Source organism: Oncorhynchus kisutch, linkage group LG23 (genome assembly GCF_002021735.2).
Source record: "Oncorhynchus kisutch isolate 150728-3 linkage group LG23, Okis_V2, whole genome shotgun sequence".
Classification (NCBI taxonomy): domain Eukaryota; kingdom Metazoa; phylum Chordata; class Actinopteri; order Salmoniformes; family Salmonidae; genus Oncorhynchus; species Oncorhynchus kisutch.
Window position 1 is genome coordinate 9,050,702 of NC_034196.2, and position 26,609 is coordinate 9,077,310.

The 26,609-nt window shown below is 43.0% G+C and overlaps 3 protein-coding genes across 6 annotated transcripts; 2 read left to right on the forward strand and 1 right to left on the reverse strand.

The window, feature by feature from the left end:
* Nucleotides 1–65: 65 nt before the first annotated feature.
* ccdc62 (coiled-coil domain containing 62) lies at nt 66–9,144 on the reverse strand. The gene is made up of 13 exons (XM_031803016.1): nt 8,717–9,144; nt 8,376–8,416; nt 8,045–8,215; nt 7,470–7,659; nt 7,021–7,187; nt 6,774–6,875; nt 4,525–4,696; nt 4,319–4,420; nt 3,803–3,891; nt 3,331–3,431; nt 1,554–1,713; nt 1,140–1,418; nt 66–947 (listed from the first exon to the last, which is right to left on the reverse strand). Exons 1-13 carry the CDS (start codon nt 8,787–8,789, stop codon nt 879–881), a joined length of 1,716 nt encoding a protein of 571 aa, XP_031658876.1. The 5' UTR covers nt 8,790–9,144; the 3' UTR covers nt 66–878.
* Nucleotides 9,145–9,325: 181 nt separating this feature from the next.
* LOC109868305 (density-regulated protein-like) lies at nt 9,326–20,071 on the forward strand. Of its 4 annotated transcripts, none has more exons than XM_020457763.2 (7): nt 9,326–9,360; nt 12,164–12,282; nt 12,416–12,520; nt 12,633–12,722; nt 15,778–15,894; nt 16,001–16,140; nt 16,277–16,597. In XM_020457763.2, the coding sequence occupies exons 2-7, from the start codon at nt 12,174–12,176 to the stop codon at nt 16,319–16,321; spliced, it is 606 nt and encodes a 201-aa protein (XP_020313352.1). In that variant the 5' UTR covers nt 9,326–9,360; nt 12,164–12,173; the 3' UTR covers nt 16,322–16,597. The 4 variants fall into 4 exon arrangements, with proteins under 4 accessions (XP_020313352.1, XP_020313353.1, XP_020313351.1 ...); XM_020457764.2 differs by having other exon boundaries at nt 9,327–9,465; nt 12,642–12,722; XM_020457762.2 differs by having other exon boundaries at nt 9,328–9,465.
* Nucleotides 20,072–21,399: 1,328 nt separating this feature from the next.
* On the forward strand, nt 21,400–26,595 carry LOC109868193 (density-regulated protein-like). Its single transcript, XM_031802229.1, has 4 exons — nt 21,400–21,469; nt 25,958–26,074; nt 26,183–26,322; nt 26,459–26,595. The coding sequence occupies exons 1-4, from the start codon at nt 21,400–21,402 to the stop codon at nt 26,501–26,503; spliced, it is 372 nt and encodes a 123-aa protein (XP_031658089.1). The 3' UTR covers nt 26,504–26,595.
* Nucleotides 26,596–26,609: the final 14 nt, after the last annotated feature.

The window sequence follows — 26,609 nt, forward strand, 5'->3', positions numbered from 1 at the left end:
CATTACACGTTTTTCTCCGATATTTTACGTAACAAAATTGTATATGTAAAAAAACAAGAAGCAAGTATTAATCGTATTTTTCATTCATCATGTTATCAAAATCACATAAGACCTGGCATTTGAAGTGGTTATTAAAATGTTTACTGCAGTGGTACATTTTTCTTAGTATTTGCATTTGCACTGAATATAAATTATTTTACATAAAAAGTAATGAGTACAAAAACATTAATTACAAAATGTTCACATCAAAAATACAAAAACAATATGCTAATGAAGAAAGTGAGGTTCAGGTTTCTTTTCAATGCAGCAGTCTCTCTTACCTCATCAGTCATCCTATTGGAGCCATCCAGCAGGTTTGCAGGCAGTGAAACCGGAATGACAATAACCCAGAAGCACCATTCAACAGGTCTGAATGACTGGTTTCACATCTCACAATCATATTACTAAATGGTTCCTAAATAGCTTATGACCAGGACTGCGAAGGGCAGGACTTTGGACATTTAACACTAAACACGCTTTAAATGTTGTTAAAACAATAGTTTAAAAAGTCTCATGTATCGTATAACATAACATAACTTTTCACATAAAGAAATGTAAGTCCTTCTTTGGTTTCCTAAAAAAGCAGTTTAATTCATTCATTGGCTTGCTATTGCTGTGTCCCTGGTTCTGATTGGAGGAGATTTCACCTTTGACCCAAATTGTCACTTCCTGGATTGTGACTGATATAGGTTTGGGACTGGGGGCAAAGCCATACCAATGTGACTATGGTCTCAATGGCTACAGTAGAAAACAGAGTAGTCTGCAGCCTCCATCATCACCCCTCCTAGACTTTCCAGGCCAGGTGTGTGAAGGTGTGTTTAGGTAGATGTCCCTTCCCTCTATAGCCCCCCAGGTTCCTCGTTCCTCTGGAAGGGCTGAGTGTTCCTGGGTGGAGTATCACCATCCAGCTGGGTGAAAACATGAGAGATGGGAGGAGCACTGTAAATCACTACCAGTTCACACCCTTACGTTGCACCCCACACTTCCATAGTATTATGTGATGTCTTAATGGTAATCGGCCCAACAGTATGAAATTATCTGTGGTATTTTGGTCAGAATAATTATTGTATCTATAGTATAAAACACATGAAAGCACGTACCCGGCTGGTTTGACTGGGTCTTGTGGTGTAGGTGGAGCTCTGGTTGGGGTGGTGATCGGGATTGCTGTGATTGTGTCTGTCACAGTTACGACTGTGGTTCCCATGGCTACTGTTGCCACTGTTTTGGCCGATGCTGAGGCTGATGATAGCGTCACAGTTAGAGGACGGGCTGTGGGAGGGGCATAAAGGTTGTAGGGTTGTGCGTTCCAGGCTAGCCACCATCTGACGAGACTCATCTAGCAGCCTTTGTAGATTATTGGTGGAGGAACGCTGGTCCTCCTGGGGGAATGGACAAAATATAAAATGTTTAAACTTTAAGACTGAATCCTGGCCAATTACTTTTCTTTATCTCTACATTAGGAATTAATTATGAAGATCAGGAGTTTTTCCTCTCAGGCTATGTGGTCCACTCACATCGTCTAAAGCTGCAAAAAGGCCTCCCAGGTTGCCGTTGACAACACCTCGTTCATTGGCGGTTGTTGGAGAGGCGGAGTCATTCGCAAGACCGAGGCTCCTCCTACTCCGTGAGGAAGGGGAGGGGCTATCCAGGTACACACAGGTGAGATCACCTTGGCTGGGAAAGCAGTCAATCAATCAATCAATCAATCCTACTATTCCTGAGACAAATTTGGGGTCAATATAAAAGAGTGTACCATTCTTTCTCTGTATATTCTGTCCCTACCAGGTGTTACGAGGGCTGATGTCCACCAGCAATATGGAGGAGTCCTCTGCCTCCGGTCCTCCATTAAACACAGCTAGGAGCTCCATCCCTGCACCTGGCCCTGCATCTGTCCCTGTCTCAGAGCTGCCTGCTTCAGACAGGCTAGGTTCACTCTGTTCCTGGCCTTCAGCTATACATCTACACCCACAGCTGGGTCCTGTCTGTCCGTCAACCATACTACCAAAGCCATAGCTCTGCCCTGCCTGTACTTCAGGCAAACTACCACAGCCACAACTAGCTGTCTTATAGGAGCTAGGTCCTGTCTGTCCCTCAACCATACTGCTACACCCACATTCAGGGGACTCAGTCCTCTCCACCAGGGAGCCGGCATTCGTACCGATTCCATCCTCACACAATGACTCCCTGCATTCTTTTCCTGATGTTCCCTGGTGGCTGTAGTTCGAGACTCCGTCGCTAGCTTTACCAGAAGTGTGACCCACATTCCCGTTGTTATTCTCGCTGAAATTCCCACTTACTCCACTCTGACTCCTGGTCCCCCTGCCTTCTTTTCTTGAAGCTCCTTGGCGGCTGTAGCTGGGGACTCTGTCGCTAATGCTAACTTGATCGACAGTGCGGTTTAACGAACCCTCATTCCCACTAACTCCACTCTGACTCTGTATCCCTCTGCCTTCTCTCCTTGCTGATTTATTTTGGCTGCGGTAGCTAGCGATGCGGTCGCTCAGCGACAGTGTGGTGGTTCCCGGGGCTAGGCTACTATGGGTTGCCATGGTTTCCTTGCTAGCTCTCCTTCGTGTTTCCTGGCTGCTGTAGTTTGATTCATGTTCGCGGAGTTCGGTGAGTTGTTGTTGCTCTTGTTGCCTAAGATACGTGCCTTGGTTTCCTGAAACAGTGGACAGGTAGTCGCTGAAGTTGACGCTAGCTTGGCCTGGCGATCGAGTTCGACTAAGCGTTCCTGTGGCGACGGCTATGCTTGGTGTCTCCATGGTTTCTCTACTCTCTCTACCTGTCATTGTTTCCTGGTGACTTGACTCTCGGTTGGTGTAGGAACTGGGAGTACGGGGGTTTGATATGTTCTGGTTCTCTCTCTTCGTCAATGAAAAACAGTCACTAACGCTGCTAGCTTGGACCATTGCATGACTCAGCAACTCTCTGGGGACAGCAGCAATGAGGTCCCGGGTTGCTACTGCACCGTCAGTGAGGTCAGAGGTCAAATCTGAAACACTACTTTCATCCTCCTGTTGGGGTGCCTGTCTCTCTCCTGTGACAAGGAGGGGGAAGGGGGGTTCTGGACAGTTTGGGTGGTGGTCTATACTTCTGCTTAAAGTCTGTCTGTAGACTGACCCTGTTGCTCGTCTCTCTGTCCCTCCTACTCTCTCTGTTCCCTGACTGGTAAGAGACACAATTTCAGCACCTCCTCTAAAGCCAAATAAAAATCTGCATAATATCTGAGACTGTGCACAACATCAACTGAGTAGAATAAATATACACATGCACAAACACCTAGCTCACCTCCCATGTGGCCCCTGTCCCTCAGCCTGTTTCAGGGTCTCCCGGGTGCTCTCCAGGTTCAACTGAAGCAGCTGCAGGTCATTCTGCTGGTTCTCACACACCTGGAACACACACAATTAGGATTGTGGACACTTCATGCATATCAGGTCAGGGTAAATTATACTTTCATCGATTGACCCAGTGTAAATTACTATTCATTTACACCAATATCTTATATTTACATCAATATTTAATATTTAGTCTGGGTAACTTTGGGCCAAATACAGCTCCTTAGCCTCTTCAGGTTAACTGTGTCAGGGCTGAGTCAGGGCCCAGGTATGTGACACACCACCAATACAGACAGCGCCTAACAGCCGAGGTGGAGAACATTCCTGAAGTTCCACAGGTATGCTGTAGAACCTGACCGACAGCCCAGCCCAATGCGCTGTGGGTAAAAAGTGTGGAGGTAGAGATAAGGTAAGAGGTGACACACCTGGCGTAGACAGTGCAGCTCCGACTCTGTGCGCTCCTGCTTGGAACGAGCCAATCCCAGCAGCTCATCCTTCCAGCTCTCCCCCTCACCTGGGAGACAGGAACCATGTCAAAAGCAGTCACAACAGCTTCTTATCAATAGTTCGGGAGAAATGTGTGATATATTTTCTTGGTAAGCGATCTAAAATAATGCGCGATGAGACGAGAGAAGCTGGGGTGGTTCAATCAGCCAGTCTATCTATCTTAATACAGTCAATAAGAATAACAATGATTAGGAAGAGGAACTAGATGTTCCTGTTTAGGGAAACAATGACCTGGAACTACTACTACTCCCTACTGTTCCAGAGGTGGCCCTGTCATTACACTGGGAAACATTGCTTCTAGAGGTTGGTACCAGAAAAGACGGGTTTGGGCGGCTGGGGTTTAAGTTGCTGTAAATCACACCGTGACAAACATATTTGTGAAAAATGTTCACTCAAAAGTCCTATATAAATAAACTTGGTTGAATGTAAGGTACCCGAGAGAGCCAGCTCCCTTCGCAGCAGCTGTCCTTCCTGCTTCAGACGGATGATGTCCTCTCTCTGGGCACTGCCCTCTGTTACCTGCTGCTGTAACTCCTCTACAACCACAACACAGGGAGAGGGAAAAAGAGAGGGGGCAGTGTAGTGAGAGGGGGCAGTGTAGTGTACTGTATCTCTGAGCCATGTACTCTGGAACCTGTACCTTTGAGCCGTGTGTTCTCGTGCCGGACCTCTCTGTATCGCCGTTTGTGCTCCTCGACCTCCCTGAGCACCCTGGCCTCCCGTGAGTGACTCTCCTTCAGCGACCCCTCCATCTCCCGCAGGCGCCCAGACAGATCTACGATGTGATTGGTTGCCTCCGTCACATCCTTGTCCTGGTGGGGGAAGAAGAGGTTATATACAGTGGGTATCATAAGTATTCACCCCTCTTGGATTTTTTCACATTTTGTTGTGTTACAAAGTGGGATTGAAATTGATTTAATTTTCATTTTTTGTCAACAATCTACACAACATACTCTGTAATGTCAAAGTAGAAGAGAATTTCTTTACAAATGTTAGAATTTATGAAAAATAAACACTAATATATCTTGATTACATAAGTCAATACATGTTAGAATCACCTTTGGTAGTGATTACAGCTGTGAACCTTTCTGTTTAAGTGAAACATTTGCCCATTATTCTTTGCAAAATTCTTCATTCTCTGTCAAATTGGTTGTTGATCATCACTAGACAACCATTTTCAGGTCTTGCCATAGATTTGTAAGTTATGCTTGTAATCGTTAAGAACTGGGGAGTTTTCAGGATAAAAAAAAACAGAATGGCACTAGGCACAGGTAAAATCCTAGAGGAAAACCTGGTTCAGTTTGCTTTCCACCAGACACTGGGAAATTAATTAATCTTTCAGCAGGACAATAACCTAAAACACAAGGTGAAATCTACACTGGAGTTATTACCAAGAAGACAGTGAGTGTTCCTGAGTGGTCCAAATACAGTTTTGACTTAAATCTGCTTGAAAATATACGGCAAGAACTGAAAATGGTTGTCAAGCAAATGATCAACATCCAATTTGACAGAGCTTGAAGAATTTTGAAGAGAATAAGGGGCAAATGTTGCACAATCCAGATGTGAAAAGCTCTTCGAGGCTTACCCAGAAAGACTCACAGCTGTAATCGCTGCCAAAGGTGATTCTAACATGTATTGACTAAGGGGGTTGAATATTAAGATTGAATATTTATGTTACATTTTATTTTAATTTTTTACAAATGTTCGAATTTTTCTTATACTTTGCCAGAGGTTTTTGTGTAGATCATTGATACAAAAATGACAATTAAATCCATTTTAATCCCACTTTGTAACACAACAAAATGTGGAAAAAGTCTAGGGGTGTGAATACCTTCTGAAGGCACTGTATATTTGTAATTTTCTTTTCACTCTGTCATTTGGGTCATTATTGTGGAGTAACTACAATGTTGTTGATCCATCATCAATTTTCTCCCTTCACAGCCATTGAACTCTGTAGCTGTTTTAAAGTCACCAATTCCTCCCTGAGCAGTTTCCTTTCTGTCCGTTGTGTCTGGGTGGTTTAGTACATCATCCACAGCATAATTATTAACTTGTTACCTAACTACCAATCACTGCCCTTCTTCATGAGGCTTTTGAAAAGCTTTCTGGTCTTTGTAGTTGAATCAGTGCTTGAAATTCAATACTTGACTAAGGGACCTTACAGATGTGTGTATGCGGGACAGACGAATGGGTATTCATTCATAAATAATTTCATCCCCTATTATTTCACACAAATTGAGTCTATGTAACTTATTATGCAATTTGTTAAGCCAAATTTTCCTCCTGAACTAATTTAGTCTTGCCTAAACAAAATGAGTAAATCATTTGGCAAACATGATATTTTAGTTATTCAATTTGTATTAATTTGTTAACCTTTCTAGAGTTTTCTTTTCAATTTGACATTATGGAGTATTTTGTGTAGATCGATGACAAAAAATCATACCCTAAATCCACTTCAATCTCACTTTGTCACGCATCAAAATGTGAAAACAAAATCCAAGGGGGGTGAACACTTATGATAACCACTGTACAATTTACAGTCTGCATGTCTGTAATCTCGGCAGAGTTAATTCTGAAATTGCATTTTTGTGCCCCCCAGTTTTATCATTGGAATGTGATACCAACCGAGGGAACGGTGTGCTTTAGGACCAATGTGGACACCTCCGAGCAGTCAGGTAGGCTGTTTGGAGTGTTTATCTTACAGGATTAAAAAAATAATAATGTAGGTCCCTCCCTTCTAAAACCAAAGTTACGCCCCTGAATCTCGGTACCCAGAACCAAATCAGATAGGCTGTCGTGAGAGACTAGCATGTCTGTAACTGCATGGCCTTACTACTCTATTACAGGGTAATCAGAGTTAGAGACAAAGGTTTAAGAAAGCAAGCCTACCTTGAGTCTGAGCATGGTGCTGAGCTCCTCCCCTCTGACTTGCAGAGAGCCCAGCTGGGCTGACAAAGACATCACTGTGGAGTTCAGACTTTGGTTCTTCTCCTGGTGGCGGGGGGGAGACAAAACAACACAACACCAGAAACCCTTTATTTTACAGTCCTGTTTAAGAACACAACACCGGAAACATGGACTGTAAATAACCACATCAGTACAACACCAAATTGGCTGTGTGTGTGTGTGCTTGTACCTTCAGGTCGTGACAGTGTTGGCTGGTGTACTGCTGTTTCTTCCCTAGCTCGAGCAGCTGTTGTTGGGTAGAGTTGAGCTCCCTGTGGCCTTCCTTCTCCCGGGCCTCCACGACATGAACCCTCTTAGTTACAGCTCTGATCACCTCATTACGCTTCTGAAGCTCATCTAAGACAAGCAAACACACATTATGACACACAGATTGATACACATACAAGCAAAAACACACACACAGCATGCATGCATAAGCATAAACACCAGAGACCTTATCAATGCTATTCCCAGACCTGTCGTATTCAAAGCAAACATCATAAAATATTACAGAGGATGCAATTCACCATTTAAGTATGAATGTAACTACCCATCATTGAGGTTATTTTGGAAATGTACACACATAGATGATGAATGGAATATTTTGTGTTCATTTGAGGCCTGTGTCCCCTCTCTCACCCTCCAGGCGAGCACACCTCTGCTCCAGGGTCAGGACTCTCTGGCGGTCTTGTTCCCAGGCAGTGAGCTGCTTGTGGTGGGCAGCAGCCATGGTGTTGAGCTCCTGGTCCCGGTCTTTCAGTTCACAAATCAGCAGCTGCAGCTCCCGCCTCTGCCTTTGGATGGTGGCACTCTCCATCTCACCAAGAGGCTATTATAAAACACACACACAGACAGACAGACAGACAGACAGACAGACAGACAGACAGACAGACAGACAGATACCCAAATGTAAATACAGGAGTGAGTAGGTATGCACACACACACCTCCACAAACATGTAGAGAGTACCAGTACTGACCTGCTACCTATAATGGTAGCCTTGCTAGCTCATAGTAATAGTTTCATATTTTATCAACCGGTCGTTAGCAACCATGGGCAATTACACCATAATATCATTAACATTCTATTCTGCATTCTGTGATTCTATCGAGGATACAATGATGTAACAAAGGAGAACATAAGCAGCGTGTTCCATAATGTTTGAAAAATTAGCCATTTGGCTTTATGTGTTGTGTAAAAAGCAGCACCTCCCACCATTCTGTCCTGTAGGAGGGGTAGAGACAGGGAGGGGGGTTGGGTGTAGAGGCTTCCTGTGGGACTGAGGCTTGGGGGACTTCTGGCTGACTGGCTGGCCATCTTCTGTCCCTCACTCTGAGCTGAGGTGGACACTAGGGAAGGCTCCTCGATAGAAGCTCCCACATTCTTCTGCAAAAATGGAGCCATTGCCATTCATGTTAGAATTTCTCATTTGACTAGACTACTAGCCTAGGCAACAAGACAAAATAAAAACGTATAAAATTAGTTTTCCAAACTTTTTAGGGATGAAATATAGCAGGTCCAATAACAGTGATTTGCTCACTATTACCTTTTTCACCGGTGTGCTGTGCCAGGGATCACATGGAGTGACTGAAAACACAAATACACGTTTTTGTTTAAAATACAGTTACTGCCAGCTTTCTCAGACATAGCCGACTCAATCCAACTCCACGATTTACAATGGAGTTGAGCGGCGACTAGTGTGGGCAGACGGGAGACATTGTCCTATGTAACTGCATGCTATTCTGTGGGTGCTGAAATCAGTAGTTCTTAATAAAAACGTAATTGTATGTGATGTCGTAACTCCAGTCCGCCCACACTAGTAAATCGTGGAGTTGAATCGGCTATCTCAACACCAGAATAACTGTGTGATGAGACACACACACACACCAAAATAGCTGTGTGATGATGAGTGTCCAGATCCTCCATTTGGATTGAATGTTCTTCTACTGCCTTGGTCCATCTCCACTCAGTCATGGCGGTTTTTGTAACTTGTACTGTTACAGTTCTGATTAACTTTAACGCTAGCTAGCTACGCTAACGTTCAACAGATTTAGATGGGCATCTCATGATCATTGTCTGCTATTAAATCATGGAAGCATTTACATAAATACTTTGACAACAAAATACAGAGCATAATCAAATAAAATGGATTACTGCACAATTATCTCACATTATGTTAATTTGGAAATGGAAATATCCAGCTAGCCTAGCATTAAATTCCTGTTGAACGTTTGCACATTTTCAAATCACTTGTTGTGATGGCCGCGGAGGAGTGGATGTCAAGGCACACACGTGAATGCCTATCGTATAACGTCAAAATAAAATCATATTAGGAGTTTATATAAGATATATTTTACTTGATTTTCCAATAGATCGGAATGTTGTTATAAAATGCAATTTATCGATATATCGTTGACAAATGGTTAATTTTTATACAAATAATAATACAGGCAACTAAGTGAACACCTGTTATTTATTTGCCGAGCGTGCGTTCCAATAGGCATTGACAGGACCCCTAGCTAAATCAGGCAGTAGGTGTGCTCAAGCTGTTATAACTGAGCATTAATCTGTTTCAACTTTACTTAATAATGCTTGTTTTGTTGATCAGTCAACAATATTAAGGTTGTTTTCGAGGGGTATGTATCATGTTGTTGTCTTTCCATTGATTGATTTGGAGGTGATGCTAATGTGCCATCTAACGTTAGTTGCGCCGTTAGTTAGCATATATAGCTAACTAGCTGTGAATGAAGTCTCAGCCAAGGAACCAGTTGTCAAAAATATTATCTAGCTAGCTGGCTGGCCAGCTGTTGAATTTAGCTAGCTCGCCCATTGCCATATTATCACGACTTTTGCTTATCTAACTTGGATATATCCTAATTGTATCTGGTAAAGGCACCAACATAGGCAGCATGCAAGTTAGCAAGCTAATGGTAGCTGGCTAATTATGTCTGACAGCCTGATTTTGAGTTTTAACAGCAGCTGTAAGGAAAGCTGTCATACAATTCTACCTATTTGTGAATGAATAACAATCATCTTCTTTGTTGTCAAGCTATATATTGCTCCCCCGCATGTTAACTAGGTAAGGCCAAGGTATGACGTGCCAAATATCCCTGCTTAGGACCTCACGTTGCCCAATAATTTACTAAAGGAAACTAACGTTGCTCCTTATAGTCCAAGGACCTTACATGTTCTGTTTAGAGGTGAATTGGCTCTGGCAGCCAAAACAGCCAAATACTCTAAAACGTGACTCGATTCTCAATTGCAGTACGGTTGTAGAAACATATAGCCCTCTAGCTTTGGAACACAACATCGGGAGTCTGTGTATTGGTTGGACTCGCTGAGTGGTGCATCTTTTTGGAGGCTGGCGTCGGAGAAAAATAAAACTTACCACAATAAAGCTAGCATCACCATAACGTTTCCAGTCAACAAGGGCATATGTATAATCTCTATTTACCAAATGTGAAATGTGTTCCTCGCTATCAAATAAATGTCTGAATCCAACCTTTGTCCGAACAGCATCAAATCAAATGTTATTGGTCGCATACACATATTTAGCAGATATTATTGCTGGTGTAGCGAAATGCTTGTGTTCCTAGCTCTAGCAGTGCAGTAATATCTAACAATGCACACAGATCTAAAGTAAACTAATGGAATTAAGAACAGTCCTTTAAATATTAGGACAAGCAATGTCGGAGTCCGGAGTGTGTGTGTGATGGGATGTGTAAACATAGTCATGGACAGTATGTGGATAGACTATTTAGTGTCTGTAGAATACGTAGGACAGAATGGTGTGTGTGTAGATGGCTAGGATGGCATTGACTAGAATACACTATATACATATGAAATTAATAAAACAGTATGCAGACATTATTAAATTCACCAGTGTCTATGTACATAGGCCAGCAGCCTCTAAGGTGTAGGGTTGAGTAACCGGGTGGTAGTCGGCTAGTGACAGTGATTTTAAGGGCAGGGTACTGGGTGGAGGCTGGCTAGTGATTGCTGTCTGATGGCCTTGGTCCCAGATTTGATGCACCTGGACTGACATTAGACACCGCATTTCAGTCGATACTTCCTACCACAAAATCTACCACTGTCTACACAGCAGGTGGTGCGGTTCTGACAGAAGTTGGATTCAGATGTTTATTTGATATTGAGGGTCACATTTCACTTTACATCTAACATCTGTTTTCTGTAAATAAGCGCTCTAAAATGGAAATCTGGCCGTGTGGGAACTCTGAAATGGTTTGTAGAAATGTAATCTCTTTTTTTTTTTTTGCGAGAACAGTTCTTGCAGATATGTTCCCTATGTTTCTAAAACCAGCTAAGAAGATTTTAGTTTTGACGCTAATTTCCAGAAATGTTGCCATTGGGCTGAGGGAGAATTTGCTGTTTTAAAGCCAATTTCCTGCAATTCTACACATTTTGCCATGGCTTCTTGCCATGTTCTTATGCTGAGTGACTCAAACATGACAAAATCAATGGGGGCTGCCATGACATTTATGGAATTTTAGATTGACTGTCTAGTTTATTATGGTGATTGTTAGTTATCAAAGATGATCTTATGAAAAAACATATCTCCATGATCTTTTCTATGTACTTTATATCTGGTTTTTGTTATTTAAGTTCACACTGAATGTTTTACCATCCCGAAAATATGATTTCCCCCAAAATATTGGGAAAATTGTCATCCTATTGTTTGGCGTAGCAGCTGATAAATTAATATAGGGGAAACACTGCGCTACAGGTAGTTAGCGTCTATGAATGGGTTAGACCTCACGTATCTTAGCTGAAGATGGGGTTGTTGACTCATTTGGGGTGCAAGGGTAGCTTAGTGGTTAGAGTGTTGACCGAATGGTTGCAAGATCGAATCCCTGAGCTGACAAGGTAAATAGCTGTCGTTCTGCCCCTGAACAAGGCCGTTAACCTACTGTTCCTAGGCTGTCATTGAAAATAAGAATTTGTTCATAACTGACTTGCCTAGTTAAAGGTAATATAAATAAAAATGTATTGAGTGCAAAGTAACTACAATAGCAGCAGGAGTAGCATCATCAGTCAAATATATTGCAACAGTTTTCATGGTGATTTACGTGTTATGCATTGATTAAAGTGGCAGTCCATGTTCACTGTGACGTGGCAGTCCATGTTCACTGTGACATGGCAGGCCACGACAAGGATCTGTTTTTAGTGTTTTGACAATGCGAGTTTGCTGTCCTCAGACCAATCCATTGTCGAGGGTCCAGGATCCAAGTTGTCTGGTGAAAGGCTGATTCTCACTTTTTGTTCGATTTGAAGGTATACTTTATCCAATTAACCTTTTTCCCCCTCTGTGTTCAGATAATCTGTAATGGCTACTACTGAGAATGCAGAGACGTGTTCACCAGAAAACAAAGGAGGCCATCATGGGAGTGCTGACCCAGACACAAAGTGCCCAAAGAAAGTCCAGTATTGTGGCGGTAAGAACTACTGGGCATTTTCCGAAATGGCACCCTATTCTAGTGATCTATACATGCTCATGGCCAATTCCTCAAACATTGATTTGCGGTATCACATGATTGTGAACGTCTAACACCTCTGTTGGTTTTCCAGTGTGCTCCTTGCCAACAGAGTACTGTGAGTACATGCCTGAGCCATCCAAATGCAGGCAGTGGCTGGAGAAGAACTTCCCAGATGTGTTTGCCAGGATGAGTGTAGGTGAGTTTCATCACAGTTTCTCTTTCTCTCTCTCTCTCTGTTTCCTATCAGGAAGATGGGCAATAATGAATGATGTCTTATTAAAAACACTTTTTTTTCTTATGCCTTACTGGTCCGGTAGGAAATGCTTCCAAGCAGGACACTGGCGGTGTAGAGGTGCCCCTTGTTGGAGAGGAGGATGAAAAGAAGAAGCAGAAGAGAGGTCTGAGTTCCTCTTCATTTGATTTCTTGAATGCATCCTTCCTCAAATCCTAAACCAGTGTATCCCAGCACAAACTTCAGGGACCCCCCAGCCTTTGTGCTAATTTGGGTGTTTGTCGCATTGTTTAACTTATTTTGTACATGATGTTGCTGCTACTGTGTCTTGTGACCAAAAAGAGCTTCTGGATATCAGAATCCCGATTACTCAATTCGAACTGGACAAATAATTTTTCTTTAATGAGTCTGACTACTACTACTACTTTGAGACCAGGCACAAATCCCCGTCATTCGCGTGAAGAATATACGGAAATACAGGGAGCTGAGATTGGGGTGCCTTGTGAGAATTTGTCGGCTAGTGGGTAACCCACCTCTACCATTCGTTCTATTATCCAACGTGAAATTACTGGAGAATAAACAGGATGCTCTTCGTTCGAGACTATCCGAGCAACGGGACATGAAACTGTAATATCTTATGTTTCACCGAGTCGTGGCTGAACGACAACACGGATAATATACAATTGGCTGGGTTTTCTGTGCATCGGCAGGACAGAACAGCTACATCTGGTAAGACAAGGGGTGGGGTGTGTCTATTTTGTCAATAACAGCTGGTGCGCGATGTCTATTGCTCGCTAGAGGTAGAATACCTCATGATAAGCTGTAGACCACTCTATCTACCGAGAGTTTTCATATTTTTCGTAGCCATCTCTTTACCACCACAAACTGATGCTGGCACTAAGACCGCAATCAACGAGCTGTATACGGCCATAAGCAAACAAGAAAATGCTCATCCAGTGCTCCTAGTGGCCAGGAACTTTAATGCAGGGAAACTTAAATCCGTTTTACCTCATTTCTACCAGCATGTTACATGTGGAACCAGAGGGGGGAAAAACTAGGTACCTTTACTGCAGACACAGAGACGCGTACAAAGCTCTCTCTCCATTTGGCAAATCTGATCATAATTATATTCTCCTGCTTACAAGCAAAAACTAAAGCAGGAAGTACCAGTGACACTCACAATATGGAAGTGGTCAGATGATGCGGATGCTACGCGACAGAACTGTTTTGCTAACACAGACTGGAATATGTTCCCGGGATTCATCCAGTGGCATTGAGGTGTATACCACCTCAGTCACCGGCTTTATCAATAAGTGCAGTGACGATGTTGCACACAGTGACCGTACGTACGTATCCCGATTAAGAAATCCCATTATGCCCTCAGGTGAAACATCAAACAGGCAGAGTGTCAATTCAGGACTAAGATTGAATCTTACTACACTGGCTCTGATGCTTGTCAGATGTGGCAGGGTTTGTAAACTATTACGGTCTACAAAGGGAAACCCAGCTATGAGCTTCCCAGCAACGTGAGTTTACCAGATGAGCTAAATGCCTTTTTATTCGTTTTCCGGCAAGTAACACTGAATCATGCATGGAAGTACCAGCTGTTCCGGACAACTGTGTGATTACGCTTTCCATAGCCGATGTGAGCAAGACCTTTTAAACAGGTCAACATTCACAAGGCCGCGGGGTAATCCAGACAGATTACCAGGACATGTACTCAGAGCATGCTCGGACCAGCATGCGCGGACCAACTGGCAAGTGTCTTCACTGACATTTTCAAGCTCTCCATGACCGAATCTGTAATACCTACATGTTTCAAGCAGACCACCATAGTCCTTGTGCCCAAGAATGCGAAGGTCACCTAACTAAATGACTACGGCCGTACCACTCATGTCGGTAGTGCTTTGAAATGCTGGTCATGGCTCACATCAACACCATCCCGGAAAACCTAGACCCAATTCGTATACCTCCCTAACAGATCCACAGATGACGCAATCGCACTCCACAATGCCCTTTCCCAACTGGACAAAATGAACACCCAGGTGATAATGCTTTTCATTGACTACAGCTCAATGTTCAACACCACAGTGCCCACAAAGCTCATCACTAAGAAAGGACCATGGGACTAAAATCCTCCCTCTGCAACTGGATCCTGGACTTCCTGACGGGCCGCCCCCAGGTGGTAAGGGTAGGCAAGAACACATGTCACGCTGATCCTCAACACGGGGAGCCATCAGGGGTGCGTGCTTAGTCCCATCCTGTACTCCCAGTTCAAGCACGACTCCAACACCATCATTAAGTTTGCTGACGACACAACAGTGGTAGGCCTGATAACCGCCAACGATGATACAGCCTATAGGGAGAGGTCAGAGGTCAGTACCTGGCAGTGGCGTGCCAGGACAACAACCTCTCCCTCAACATGAGCAAGACAAAGGAGCTGATCATGGACTACAGGAAAAGGAGGGCCGAACACGCCACATTCACATCAACAGGGTTGTAGAGGAGCAGGTTGAGAGCTTCAAATTCTTTGGTGTCCACATCACCAACAAACTCATGGTCCAAACACACCAAGACAATCATGAAGAGGGCACGACAACATCTTTTCCTCCTCAGGAGCCTGAAAAGATTTGGCATGAGTCCCCAGATCCTCAAAGTTCTACAGCTGCACCATTGAAAGCTGGTTGCTTTCAACAGCTTCTACCCCCATGCCGTAAGACTGCTGAACAATTAATCAAATGGCCACCCGGGCTATTTACATAGTGTTTTTTTTTTTACCCAGTGTTTTTACACTACTGCTACTCGCATGTATTATCTATGCATAGTCACAACCCCTACCTACATATACAAATGACCTCAACTAACCTGTACCCCGGCACATTGACTTGATACCGGTACCCCCTTTATATAGCCTCGTTATTTTATTGTTACTCTTTGTGTTTTTTACTTCAGTTTATTTACCAAATATTTTCATAACTCCATTTCTTGAACTGCATTGTTGGTTAGTATTTCACGTTAAGGTCTACACCTCTTGTATTCGGCACCTGTGACAAATAACATTTGTTATATGATTTGCTCTATTCCAGACTAAATCACTGGGGTTCATTGGTTGAATCAGGTCTTAGTGCTGAAGTAGAACAAGCACTTGCAACTGCTAAGGGGTGTCTGAAGACTGGCATTGGAGAACCCTGTTCTAACCCATCTGTGCTGACTCTCTCTAGGTGGCAGAGGACAGATCAAACAGAAAAAGAAGACTGTCCCTCAGAAAATAACGATAGCTAAAATCCCCCGCGCCAAGAAGAAATATGTCACCCGAGTCTGTGGAATGAACACCTTTGGTAAGACTGACTGTCACATCCTGTTACTGTAAACACCTTGTTAAAGACATGGACAGACCCTAACCTTGTTGTTTTTCTTGCTTGTGACTGGACTTCCTCCCTGCAGACATTGACCTTAAAGAGGCTCAGAGATTCTTTGCCCAGAAGTTCTCCTGCGGCGCCTCGGTGACGGCGGAGGATGAAATCATCATTCAGGGAGATTTTACAGATGACATCATCGATGTCATTCAGGAAAAGTGGCCTGAGGTAAGACGGCTGTATTTACTCTCCAACGCCACATAGATGGCTGAAAAAAGTTAGTTACAGGAAATAGACGAGTAGTCTGTGTGTACCTGAATGAGATATATATTACACACACTAACCATCTGTCTTTCCATTGTAGGTGGATGACGACAGCATTGAAGATCTTGGAGAAGTCAAGAAGTGAAGACCCGACGTGCACTTTTACTGAAAATGGATGCAACATGTAACAACAACCTGGCCAAATGTACACATTAACATTAAAAAGGAGTCGTTTTATATCTATTTTATTTACTGTATAGAAACTGTGGACTTGGCCACTCCCTTTTGGCATTTTTCAGTTCTTGATAGCTGCTGCCTGTCTCTCTCAGTCGCCAAAGGTCTGGTCTGATGTGATTCCTTCCCAAACGCTTTTCACTCAGCAAAATGTTAGGGTAATAAATGTCGCTCATTCACTTGCTCATTCTTTAGTCCTTCTTTCAGACCTCTCTCTTCATCATCCCACTCTGTAAGTACATCTCACTGTCTGTAATATATGTTCATACTGCCATTGTATTATTTCAGGATGCAAAAGATGGATGGTGTTTCCCTCAAACCAGCGACTCTCCTAGCACAATGATAAAGAATAGATAAGAGTCCGAGACGACCTCCCTTTAAAACTGCTTCCTTAGGCACATTTTCTTCCAATTTGTGCCTACTGAACCAGACCAGATGTCGTGACCTTTAAGTTAACTGTATTCTGGGAACCCTTGCGCTCCCTTATGTACCCACGAGTATGATCTTTCCAACAGCATAATAGTTTTATAATGACCCCTGTCGGGGTAGGTTCCTTGTCAATCATTGGCTTATTGGTGAAATCAGCAGTCAGACTCTTCTTTAAATAAATCAAACCTTCATTAATGCAATTGCAGAGAGAAGTTAACAATGGAAGCACAGCATGCATGTTTCACAGTAAGTTCTGCAACCAACCAAAGGGCGCAGCTGATTATATACTTTGATCACTTCCCTGATGGTGTGATCATCTACTTCAGGGTATATGTGCTGCAATAAGCTGAGGTAACCTAGTACAGTACATTTTCTTAATTCATTAGCATTGACCACTTTACACAAGATCAAAATGTCAAAATGAGACACTTGTTACTTCTATCTAGTTTCGGTCTGACTCACACCCAGCCTGCAGGTTAAGGGCTTAACCACAAAGATGAAAATAGTTTGTGGAAGGTATAGTGTCAGACACATAGCAACAGTACAATAGTGAGACAAGCATATTCATCTTAAGGTCCCCTTAATCAATAATGGGGAGGGTCTTTGGGACTCTACACCCCATAATCCCTGGGCTGTTGGTGTCCTCACTCAGAGCCATCTGCCTACAGAGCTCCATAAGAGAACACACTGCACACCCACACACACTTTCCACATGGTTGGCACCGGAAGATCGTTTGCATGACTGCAAACAAAATCCCCGGTCAAATGTAGGAGATGCCTAGACAACACTATCAATATTTACTATTTTCAGAGAGGAGCAAAGCAGCACACAGACAGTCTCTCCTGTTAAAAGTGTATCGTTTGACCCATGGCAAACTTCACTTCTACAGAAGATGACTGCTGCGCCTTTGAGTCTCCCATCCTGGACCATGTCCTGCCTCCCATCCTGGTGCTGGAGTTCATGTTTGGGCTGATGGGGAATGTTATGGCTCTGTGGATGTTTATTTTCCACATGGACACCTGGAAGCCCAACTCTGTCTACCTCACACAGCTGGCCGTTGCCGACTCCATCGTCCTGTTCTGGCTTCCATTCAGAGCCGACTACTACCGACGCGGGGAGCACTGGATCCATGGTGATGCCATGTGCCGGATTATGCTGTTCATGTTGACGGCCAACCGCGGCGCTGGCATCTTCTTCCTCACTGCAGTGGCTGTCGACCGTTACCTCAAGATCGTTCACCCCATGAACAAGATCAACCGGATGGGCCTGAATTATGCTCTGTGGGTGTCTCTGGGCCTGTGGGGGATGATCATCGCTGCAACCGGGTACCTGCTGACCAACGAACACTTATTCTACCGCAACAACCAGACACAGTGCGAGAGCTTCAACATCTGCATGGGCTTCAGCCCGCTGTCTACGTGGCACAACACCTTATACGTGACCCAGTTCTTTTTGCCCACTGCCATTGTCACCTTCTGCACGGTCTGCATCACCTGGCAGCTGAAGAACAAGACGATCGACACCGGGGGGAAGATCAAACGTGCGGTGCAGTTTGTCATGGCCGTGGCACTCATCTTCATAATTTGCTTCTTCCCCAGTACAGTGTCTCGGATCGCTGTGTGGATCCTCAAGGCCTGGTATAACGAGTGCCATTATTTCAAAGAGGCCAGTTTGGCGTTCTACACTTCTGTGTGTTTCACCTACTTCAACAGCGTGCTGAACCCCATTGTGTACTACTTCTCCAGCTCTGCCTTCAGTGGGAACTTCCAGAAGCTGTTCAACAGACTGCTGGGGAGGAAAGAGGAGGAGGTACCGCCAGCCTTGCCTGAGACTGGGACCGAGATCAGCAGTGCAAATACAGTGTCAGGGAGGAGTAGTAACTTCCAATCACAGGTCCAGGGTGAGGGCCTATACTCGCAAAGCGTCTCAGACTTATTCATTGTGATGTAAAATACAAAACTGATCCTAGATCAGCAGTCCTAGGCTTACTCTGAGACGCTTTTATGAAAAGGTACCCAGGAGAGCAAAATATCTGACTTTGTGTGATTTTTCTTCTTCTACTCTAGTGGAATATGGTGTGTTCTAAAGAATATTAACCAGATGTGAAGGAAGTCAAGGAAGGTGGAGATAGTTGTCTGTTAGATGCAAATCTTAACATTTTTATGTTATGTTGATGTTCTGTAGCTAAAAGTAGAAATTCATTAATTGGTTCGCTCAATTAAGATTTTGTTTGCAGTATAACAGTGGAATCTTTAATGTAATATTTCATATTTTACAATCCTTTGTCTTTGAGTTTTGTCTATTTGCTGGTGATTCAAGTAAATTCCTTGTGAACTAGAAAAGTACATTTCCTAAAGAAAATGTGTGTGCTTGCTAGCTTGTCTTAAAGTATTTTTGGTTGTGAAATAAGTTATAGTAGTGATAGTGACTGCAGTAGCAATGATAGTGACTGGTTATAGTTGAAAAAGTAGGCAGATTTGATTTGATTATTTGATAGAATAGGATAGCCTGAACATGTGAAGTTGGTTCGGTGTCTCTAGCTTGAACAGTTCAAGAGTTACTATTGGTGTTGGTGGTTATTTTATACTAATGTTAGTTGTTTTAATGTTTGTAGCTGAAATTGTTAAAAAGCAGTAGCTTTTAAATTGTCTACCACTGTGTTCTTATGGTTGGCATTGAATCCATGAAGTGTTATGCTAATTTATGCAAATCAAAATAGTTCATAAAGGGTTATAGGAAATTTGATGTTAGGATAGCCTGCATGTTTTATAGCCTGAATGTTTTAAAGCTGTTGTAGCTTCATTGGTTTAGAAGCAGGACCGTTTTGAATAGCTACCACTGTATTACTATGTTTCTCATTCAAAACCATGTTAATTTATGCATATTTTTTATTGTTATAGTTCAAAAATTACAGATAGGTGGAAAGATTGTTTTGATTGATAACATGAGAAAGTTAAATTAGTGTCTCTACCTTTAACAGAAAGTTAATTTAGTGTCTCTAGCTTTAACAGTTCAAGAGTAAATATTACTGTTGGTGGGTTATTTATGATAATGAATAATGATCTAAATAGTTATAATGTATAAAGTAATGTTTTTGTTTTTGTTTCAATGTTTGTAGCTGAAATGGTGAAAGAGCAGTAGCATTTAAAATGTCTACCACTGTGTTGTTGTTTGACTTTAAAAACATTACAGTTTATGCAAATGTATGCTAATTAAAATAAATTATATTTGATAAAAGTTTTCGAGAGCAGTGTCGGGAGAAATGGTAATGCATATTAAGATGGTTTCTGTGGAGGTTGAATTGCTAAAAGGCTCATGGTTTTTGACATTTTTTGTGCTCTTTGAAACCAGCAACTGACGGTAAAAACAGACTTCTCAAAAGAAGTGGAAACATTCATAGCCAATTGGCACTACATCAATAAACAAATAGTTTTGCGGGAGAAAATAGAATGTCTGCATTGCACAGTAATATTGCTCTCTCACATATCTCATGGTTTATTTAAGGGATGAGGAGACTACGATTCCTTAGTATAAGGGAGTCATGAAATCTGAAGACACGTTACATTAGCCAAGACACATTACAGCAATCATATTCACTGTTTAAAACATTAACTTCATCACTGAACAGGTGTGTGAATCGTCTTTATTGGCTTTTTTCGTTATTTCACTGCTATGCCTGAATTCGACCCAAATCCAACTAGGAAGCCTTGGGTGTTGAGGAGCGGTTGGTTGAAACCAATCCCATGTCAAGAATAACTCTCAACCTTGCCAGCCCGCTCTTAATTTTATTCAGTTTGACTTGCCATAAGTTCTGTGTCTGAACTGTGCATAATAAATCTAGAGTGGTCTTTCCTTCAGCAAGCACACTAATTCATTGTGATTTCCACAAACCAATGATTCAAGTAGATTATTTCCAGAGAGATTATTTTCATTGAAAGATGTCAAATACACTGACTTTCCAAGTGAGACAAATGTGTTTTGTGAGGTTGTCTATGGTTTAGTAAGTACACTGGCAATGTGTTTTCATAATAGCAAATGTGAATACATGTTGTTCTATAACATGTACAATATGATTTTAATTATCACTGTATATATATATATATATAATATATAAACGTTTTATTATATTTGGCCAGTGTTTAGTTATGCCTATACCGCAGTTGGTGGGTGGATGGAGAACGTTCAGACAGATGAGAGAAAGAGAGGATGCTTCGCAGGTGACGTCACAGTCTGGCGCTGGGAAGGGCAGGCTGCTCGAGAAAACTAACTGGGCAGGGTAGCTCTGTGAAATCAGCGTCTTTTAGCGACATTAAGCAGCATTAACAGGTCTAAAAACGTTTCAAAATAAAAGTATTCCGTTTACTTGAACACAATACTGCACAGTATATTTTGGTTGAGCAGCTAGCAAATCAAATTGTATTTGTTACATGCTTTGTAAACAACAGGTGTGGACTAACAGTGAAATGCTTACTAATGGGCCCTTCCCAACAATGCAGAGAGAAAGAAAATAGAGCAATATTAGAAAAGTAAAACACGTAATAATAAAAACACAATGAGTAATGAGGAATGATGGCTATACAAAGGGGTACCAGTACCGAGTGGATGTGCGGGGGTATGAGGTGTGCGGGGGTATGAGGATACAGCTTCGCAGACTCTTGGCATTCTCTCAACCAGCTTCAGGAGGTAATCACCTGGAATGCATTTCAAATAACAGGTGTTCCTTGTTAAAAATTTTTTGGGGAATTTCTTTCCTTCTTAATGCATTTCAGCCAATCAGTTGTGACAAGGTAGGAGGGAGGAGTACACAGAAGATAGCCCTATCTGGTAAAAGACCATGTCCATATTACGGCAAGAACAGCTCAAATAAGCTAAGAATAATGACAGTCCACCATTACTTTAAGACATGAATGTCAGTCAATACGGAAAATCTATAGAACTTTGAATGTTTCTTCAAGTGAAGTCGCAAAAACCATGAAGCGCCATGATGACACTGGCTCTCATGAGGACCGCTACAGGAAAGGAAGAACCTTGCAGACAATAAGTTCATTAGTGTTACCAGCCTCAGAAATCGACAATTAACTGCACCTCAGATTGCAGCCCAAATAAATGCTTCACAGAGTTCAAGTAACAGACACATCTCAACATCAACTGTTGAGAGGAGACTGCGTGAATCAGGCCTTCATGGTCGAATTGCAAACTTCAAAACCACCTCTAAAGGACACCAATGAGAAGAAGAGACTTGCTTGGCCAAGAAATATGAGCAATGGACATTAGACCTGTGGAATTCTGTTGTTTAGTTTGATTAGTCCAAATTGGAGACTTTTGGTTCCAACCGGCGTGTCTTTGTGAGACGCAGAGTAGGTGAACGGATGATCTCTGCATGTGTGGTTCCCACAGTAAAGCATGGAGGAGGAGTTGTGATGGTGTGGGGGTGCTTTGCTGGTGACACTGTCTATGATTTATTTAGAATTCAAGGCACACTTAACCAGCATGGATACCACAGCATTCTACAGCGATACGCAATCCCATCTGGTTGTGCTTAGTGGGACTATCATTTGTTTTTCAACAGGACAATGACCCAAAGCAAACTAACCAGCCAACATGTGCTCAACATATGTGGGAACTTCTTCAAGACTGTTGGAAAGGGCTTCCGGTGACGCAACTTAGGAAATGGCTGCCTAGTTTTTCGTACTGCACATCGGTTGGGTATTTACCCCCCTAAATTCAAGTATTTACTATGAGCATTATAATAACTTACTGGCCTTCTGCCCCTGAACAAGGCTGTTAACCTACTGTTCCTAGGCTGTCATTGAAAATAAGAATTTGTTCTTAACTGACTTGCCTAGTTAAATAAAGGTAATATAAATACAAATGTATTGAGTGCAAAGTAACTACAATAGCAGCAGGAGTAGCATCATCAGTCAAATATATTGCAACAGTTTTCATGGTGAGTTAGGTGTTATGCATTGATTAAAGTGGCAGTCCATGTTCACTGTGACATGGCAGGCCACGACAAGGATCTGTTTTTAGTGCTTTGACAATGCGGGTTTGCTGTCCTCAGACCAATCCATTGTCGAGGGTCCAGGATCCAAGTTGTCTGGTGAAAGGCTGATTCTCACTTTTTGTTCGATTTGAAGGTATACTTTATCCAATTAACCTTTTTTCCCTCTGTGTTCAGATAATCTGTAATGGCTACTTCTGAGAATGCAGAGACGTGTTCACCAGAAAACAAAGCAGGCCATCATGGGAGTGCTGACCCAGACACACAGTGCCCAAAGAAAGTCCAGTATTGTGGCGGTAAAAACTACTGGGCATTTTCCAAAATGGCACCCTATTCCCTATTCTTCACGGACCTCCCGGTCGCGACAGAGCCTGGGCGCGAACCCAGAGTCTCTCGCAGTACAGCGCCCTTAACCACTGCCCCACCCGGGAGGCCCAATGGCACCCTATTCTAGTGATCTATACATGCTCATGGCCAATTCCTAAAACATTGATTTGCGGTATCACATGATTGTCAAGGTCTAACACCTCTGTTGTTGGACAAAACCGAGTCGATGATGGCTCCGAAAGCCTTTTGGAGTGGGTCTGTGGACTTTTCCATGTGAATATTAAAGTCACCAAAGATTAGAATATTATCTGCTATGACTACAAGGTCCGATAGGAATTCAGGGAATTCAGTGAGGAACGCTGTATATGGCCCAGGAGGCCTGTAAACAGTAGCTATAAAAAGTGATTGAGTAGGCTGCATAGATTTCATGACTAGAAGCTCAAAAGACGAAAACGCCATTTTTTTTTTGTAAATTTAAATTTGCTATCGTAAATGTTAGCAACACCTCCGCCTTTGCGGGATGCACGGGGGATATGGTCACTAGTGTAGCCAGGAGGTGAGGCCTCATTTAACACAGTAAATTCATCAGGTTTAAGCCATGTTTCAGTCAGGCCAATCACATCAAGATTATGATCAGTGATTAGTTCATTGACTATAATTGCCTTTGAAGTAAGGGATCTAACATTAAGTAGCCCTATTTTGAGATGTGAGGTATCATCATTATCCTAGTGAGATTGCTAAGGCGAACACTGCCATGTTTAGTTTTGCCCAACCCAGGTCGAGGCACAGACACGGTCTCAATGGTGATAGCTGAGCTGACTACACTGACTATGCTAGTGGCAGACTCCGCTATGCTGGCAGGCTGGCTAACAGCCTGCTGCCTGGCCTGCACCCTATTTCATTGTGGAGCTAGAGGAGTTAGAGCCCTGTCTATGTTGGTAGATAAGATGAGAGCACCCCTCCAACTAGGATGGAGTCCGTCACTCCTCAGCAGGTCAGGCTTGGTCCTGTTTGTGGGTGAGTCCCAGAAAGAGGGCCAATTATCTACAAATTCTATCTTTTGGGAGGGGCAGAAAACAGTTTTCAACCAGCGATTGAGTTGTGAGACTCTGCTGTAGAGCTCATCACTCCCCCTAACTGGGAGGGGGCCAGAGACAATTACTCGATGCCGACACATCTTTCTAGCTGATTTACACGCAGAAGCTATGTTGCGCTTGGTGATCTCTGACTGTTTCATCCTAACATCGTTGGTGCCGACGTGGATAACAATATCTCTATACTCTCTACACTCGCCAGTTTTAGCTTTAGCCAGCACCATCTTCAGATTAGCCTTAACGTCGGTAGCCCTGCCCCCCGGGCTCACAGTGTATGATCGCTGGATGATTCGTTTTAAGTCTAATACTGCGGGTAATGGAGTCGCCAATGACTAGAGTTTTCAATTTGTCAGAGCTAATGGTGGGAAGCTTCGGCGTCTCAGACCCCGTAACGAGAGGAGTAGAGACCAGAGAAGACTCGGCCTCTGACTCCGACTCGCTGCTTAATGGGGAAAACCGGTTGAAAGTTTCTGTCGGCTGAATGAGCGACACCGGTTGAGCGTTCCTACAGCATTTCCTTCCAGAAACCGTGAGAAAGTTGTCCGGCTGCGGGGACTGTGCCAGGGGATTTATACTACTATCTGTACTTACTGGTGGCACAGACGCTGTTTCATCCTTTCCTACACTGAAATTACCCTTGCCTAACGATTGCGTCTGAAGCTGGGCTTGCAGCACAGCTATCCTCGCCGTAAGGCGAGTACAGCGACTGCAATTAGAAGGCATCATGTTAATGTTACTACTTAGCTTCGGCTGTTGGAGGTCCTGACGAATCGTGTCCAGATAAAGCGTCCGGAGTGAAAAAGTTGAGGGAAAAAAAAAAATATATATATATATATATATAAACGGTAATTAAAAGTAAAAACCGTAAAGTTGTCAGGTAGCAAAATAGGTTGGCAACAAAACGCACAGCAACTCGAAAACAAGTCTGCAAGTTGTGACCGGAAATGACGTTCATAGGTATGGCAACTGCTAGGCATCTGACTGTAAAATGCTACAGAGGGTAGTGTGTAATGTCCAATACATCACTGGGGCCATGCCTCCTGCCATCCAGGACCTATATACTAGGCAGTCAGAGGAAGAACCAGTCACCCAGGTCATAGACTGTTCTCTCTGCTATACCGCACGGTATGCGGTACCGGAGCGCCAAGTCTAGGTCCAAAAGGCTTCTCAACAGCTTCTACCCCCATGCCGTAAGACTGCTGAACAATTAATCAAATGGCCACCCGGGCTATTTACAGTGTTTTTTTTTTACCCAGTGTTATTACACTACTGCTACTCGCATGTATTATCTATGCATAGTCACAATCCCTACCTACATATACAAATGACCTCAACTAACCTGTACCCCGGCACATTGACTTGATACCGGTACCCCCTTTATATAGCCTCGTTATTTTATTGTTACTCTTTGTGTTTTTTACTTCAGTTTATTTACCAAATATTTTCATAACTCCATTTCTTGAACTGCATTGTTGCTTAGTATTTCACGTTAAGGTCTACACCTCTTGTATTCGGCACCTGTGACAAATAACATTTGTTATATGATTTGCTCTATTCCAGACTAAATCACTGGGGTTCATTGGTTGAATCAGGTCTTAGTGCTGAAGTAGAACAAGCACTTGCAACTGCTAGGTGGTGTCTGAAGACTGGCACTGGAGAACCCTGTTCTAACCCATCTGTGCTGACTCTCTCTAGGTGGCAGAGGACAAATCAAACAGAAAAAGAAGACTGTCCCTCAGAAAATAACGATAGCTAAAATCCCCCGCGCCAAGAAGAAATATGTCACCCGAGTCTGTGGAATGAACACCTTTGGTAAGACTGACTGTCACATCCTGTTACTGTAAACACCTTGTTAAAGACATGGACAGACCCTAACCTTGTTGTTTTTCTTGCTTGTGACTGTGGACTTCCTCCCTGCAAACATTGACCTTAAAGAGGCTCAGAGATTCTTTGCCCAGAAGTTCTCCTGCGGCGCCTCGGTGACGGCGGAGGATGAAATCATCATTCAGGGAGATTTTACAGATGACATCATCGATGTCATTCAGGAAAAGTGGCCTGAGGTAAGACGGCTGTGTTTACTCTCCAACGCCACATAGATGGCTGAAAAAAGTTAGTTACAGGAAATAGACGAGTAGTCTGTGTGTACCTGAATGAGATATATATTACACACACTAACCATCTGTCTTTCCATTGTAGGTTGATGACGACAGCATTGAAGATCTTGGAGAAGTCAAGAAGTGAAGACCCGACGTGCACTTTTACTGAAAATGGATGCAACATGTAACAACAACCTGGCCAAATGTACACATTAACATTAAAAAGGAGTCGTTTTATATCTATTTTATTT

Bases quoted from the DNA above. Each gene is read 5' to 3' on its own strand.
- ccdc62 (XM_031803016.1), bottom strand. From the start codon at position 8,789: ATGGACCAAGGCAGTAGAAGAACATTCAATCCAAATGGAGGATCTGGA. The intron at 7,660-8,044 runs GTGGGAGGTGCT...GTTTTATAATAG, and splicing joins CCCTCCTACAGGACAGAATG to CCTCTTGGTGAGATGGAGAG. The intron at 4,697-6,773 runs GTAGGCTTGCTT...TTCCCCCACCAG, and splicing joins GCACCATGCTCAGACTCAAG to GACAAGGATGTGACGGAGGC.
- LOC109868193 (XM_031802229.1), top strand. From the start codon at position 21,400: ATGAGGAATGATGGCTATACAAAGGGGTACCAGTACCGAGTGGATGTG. The intron at 21,470-25,957 runs GTATGAGGATAC...GACTCTCTCTAG, and splicing joins GGGGTATGAGGTGTGCGGGG to GTGGCAGAGGACAAATCAAA. The intron at 26,075-26,182 runs GTAAGACTGACT...TCCTCCCTGCAA, and splicing joins CTGTGGAATGAACACCTTTG to ACATTGACCTTAAAGAGGCT.
- LOC109868305 (XM_031803017.1), top strand. From the start codon at position 17,708: ATGGCAAACTTCACTTCTACAGAAGATGACTGCTGCGCCTTTGAGTCT.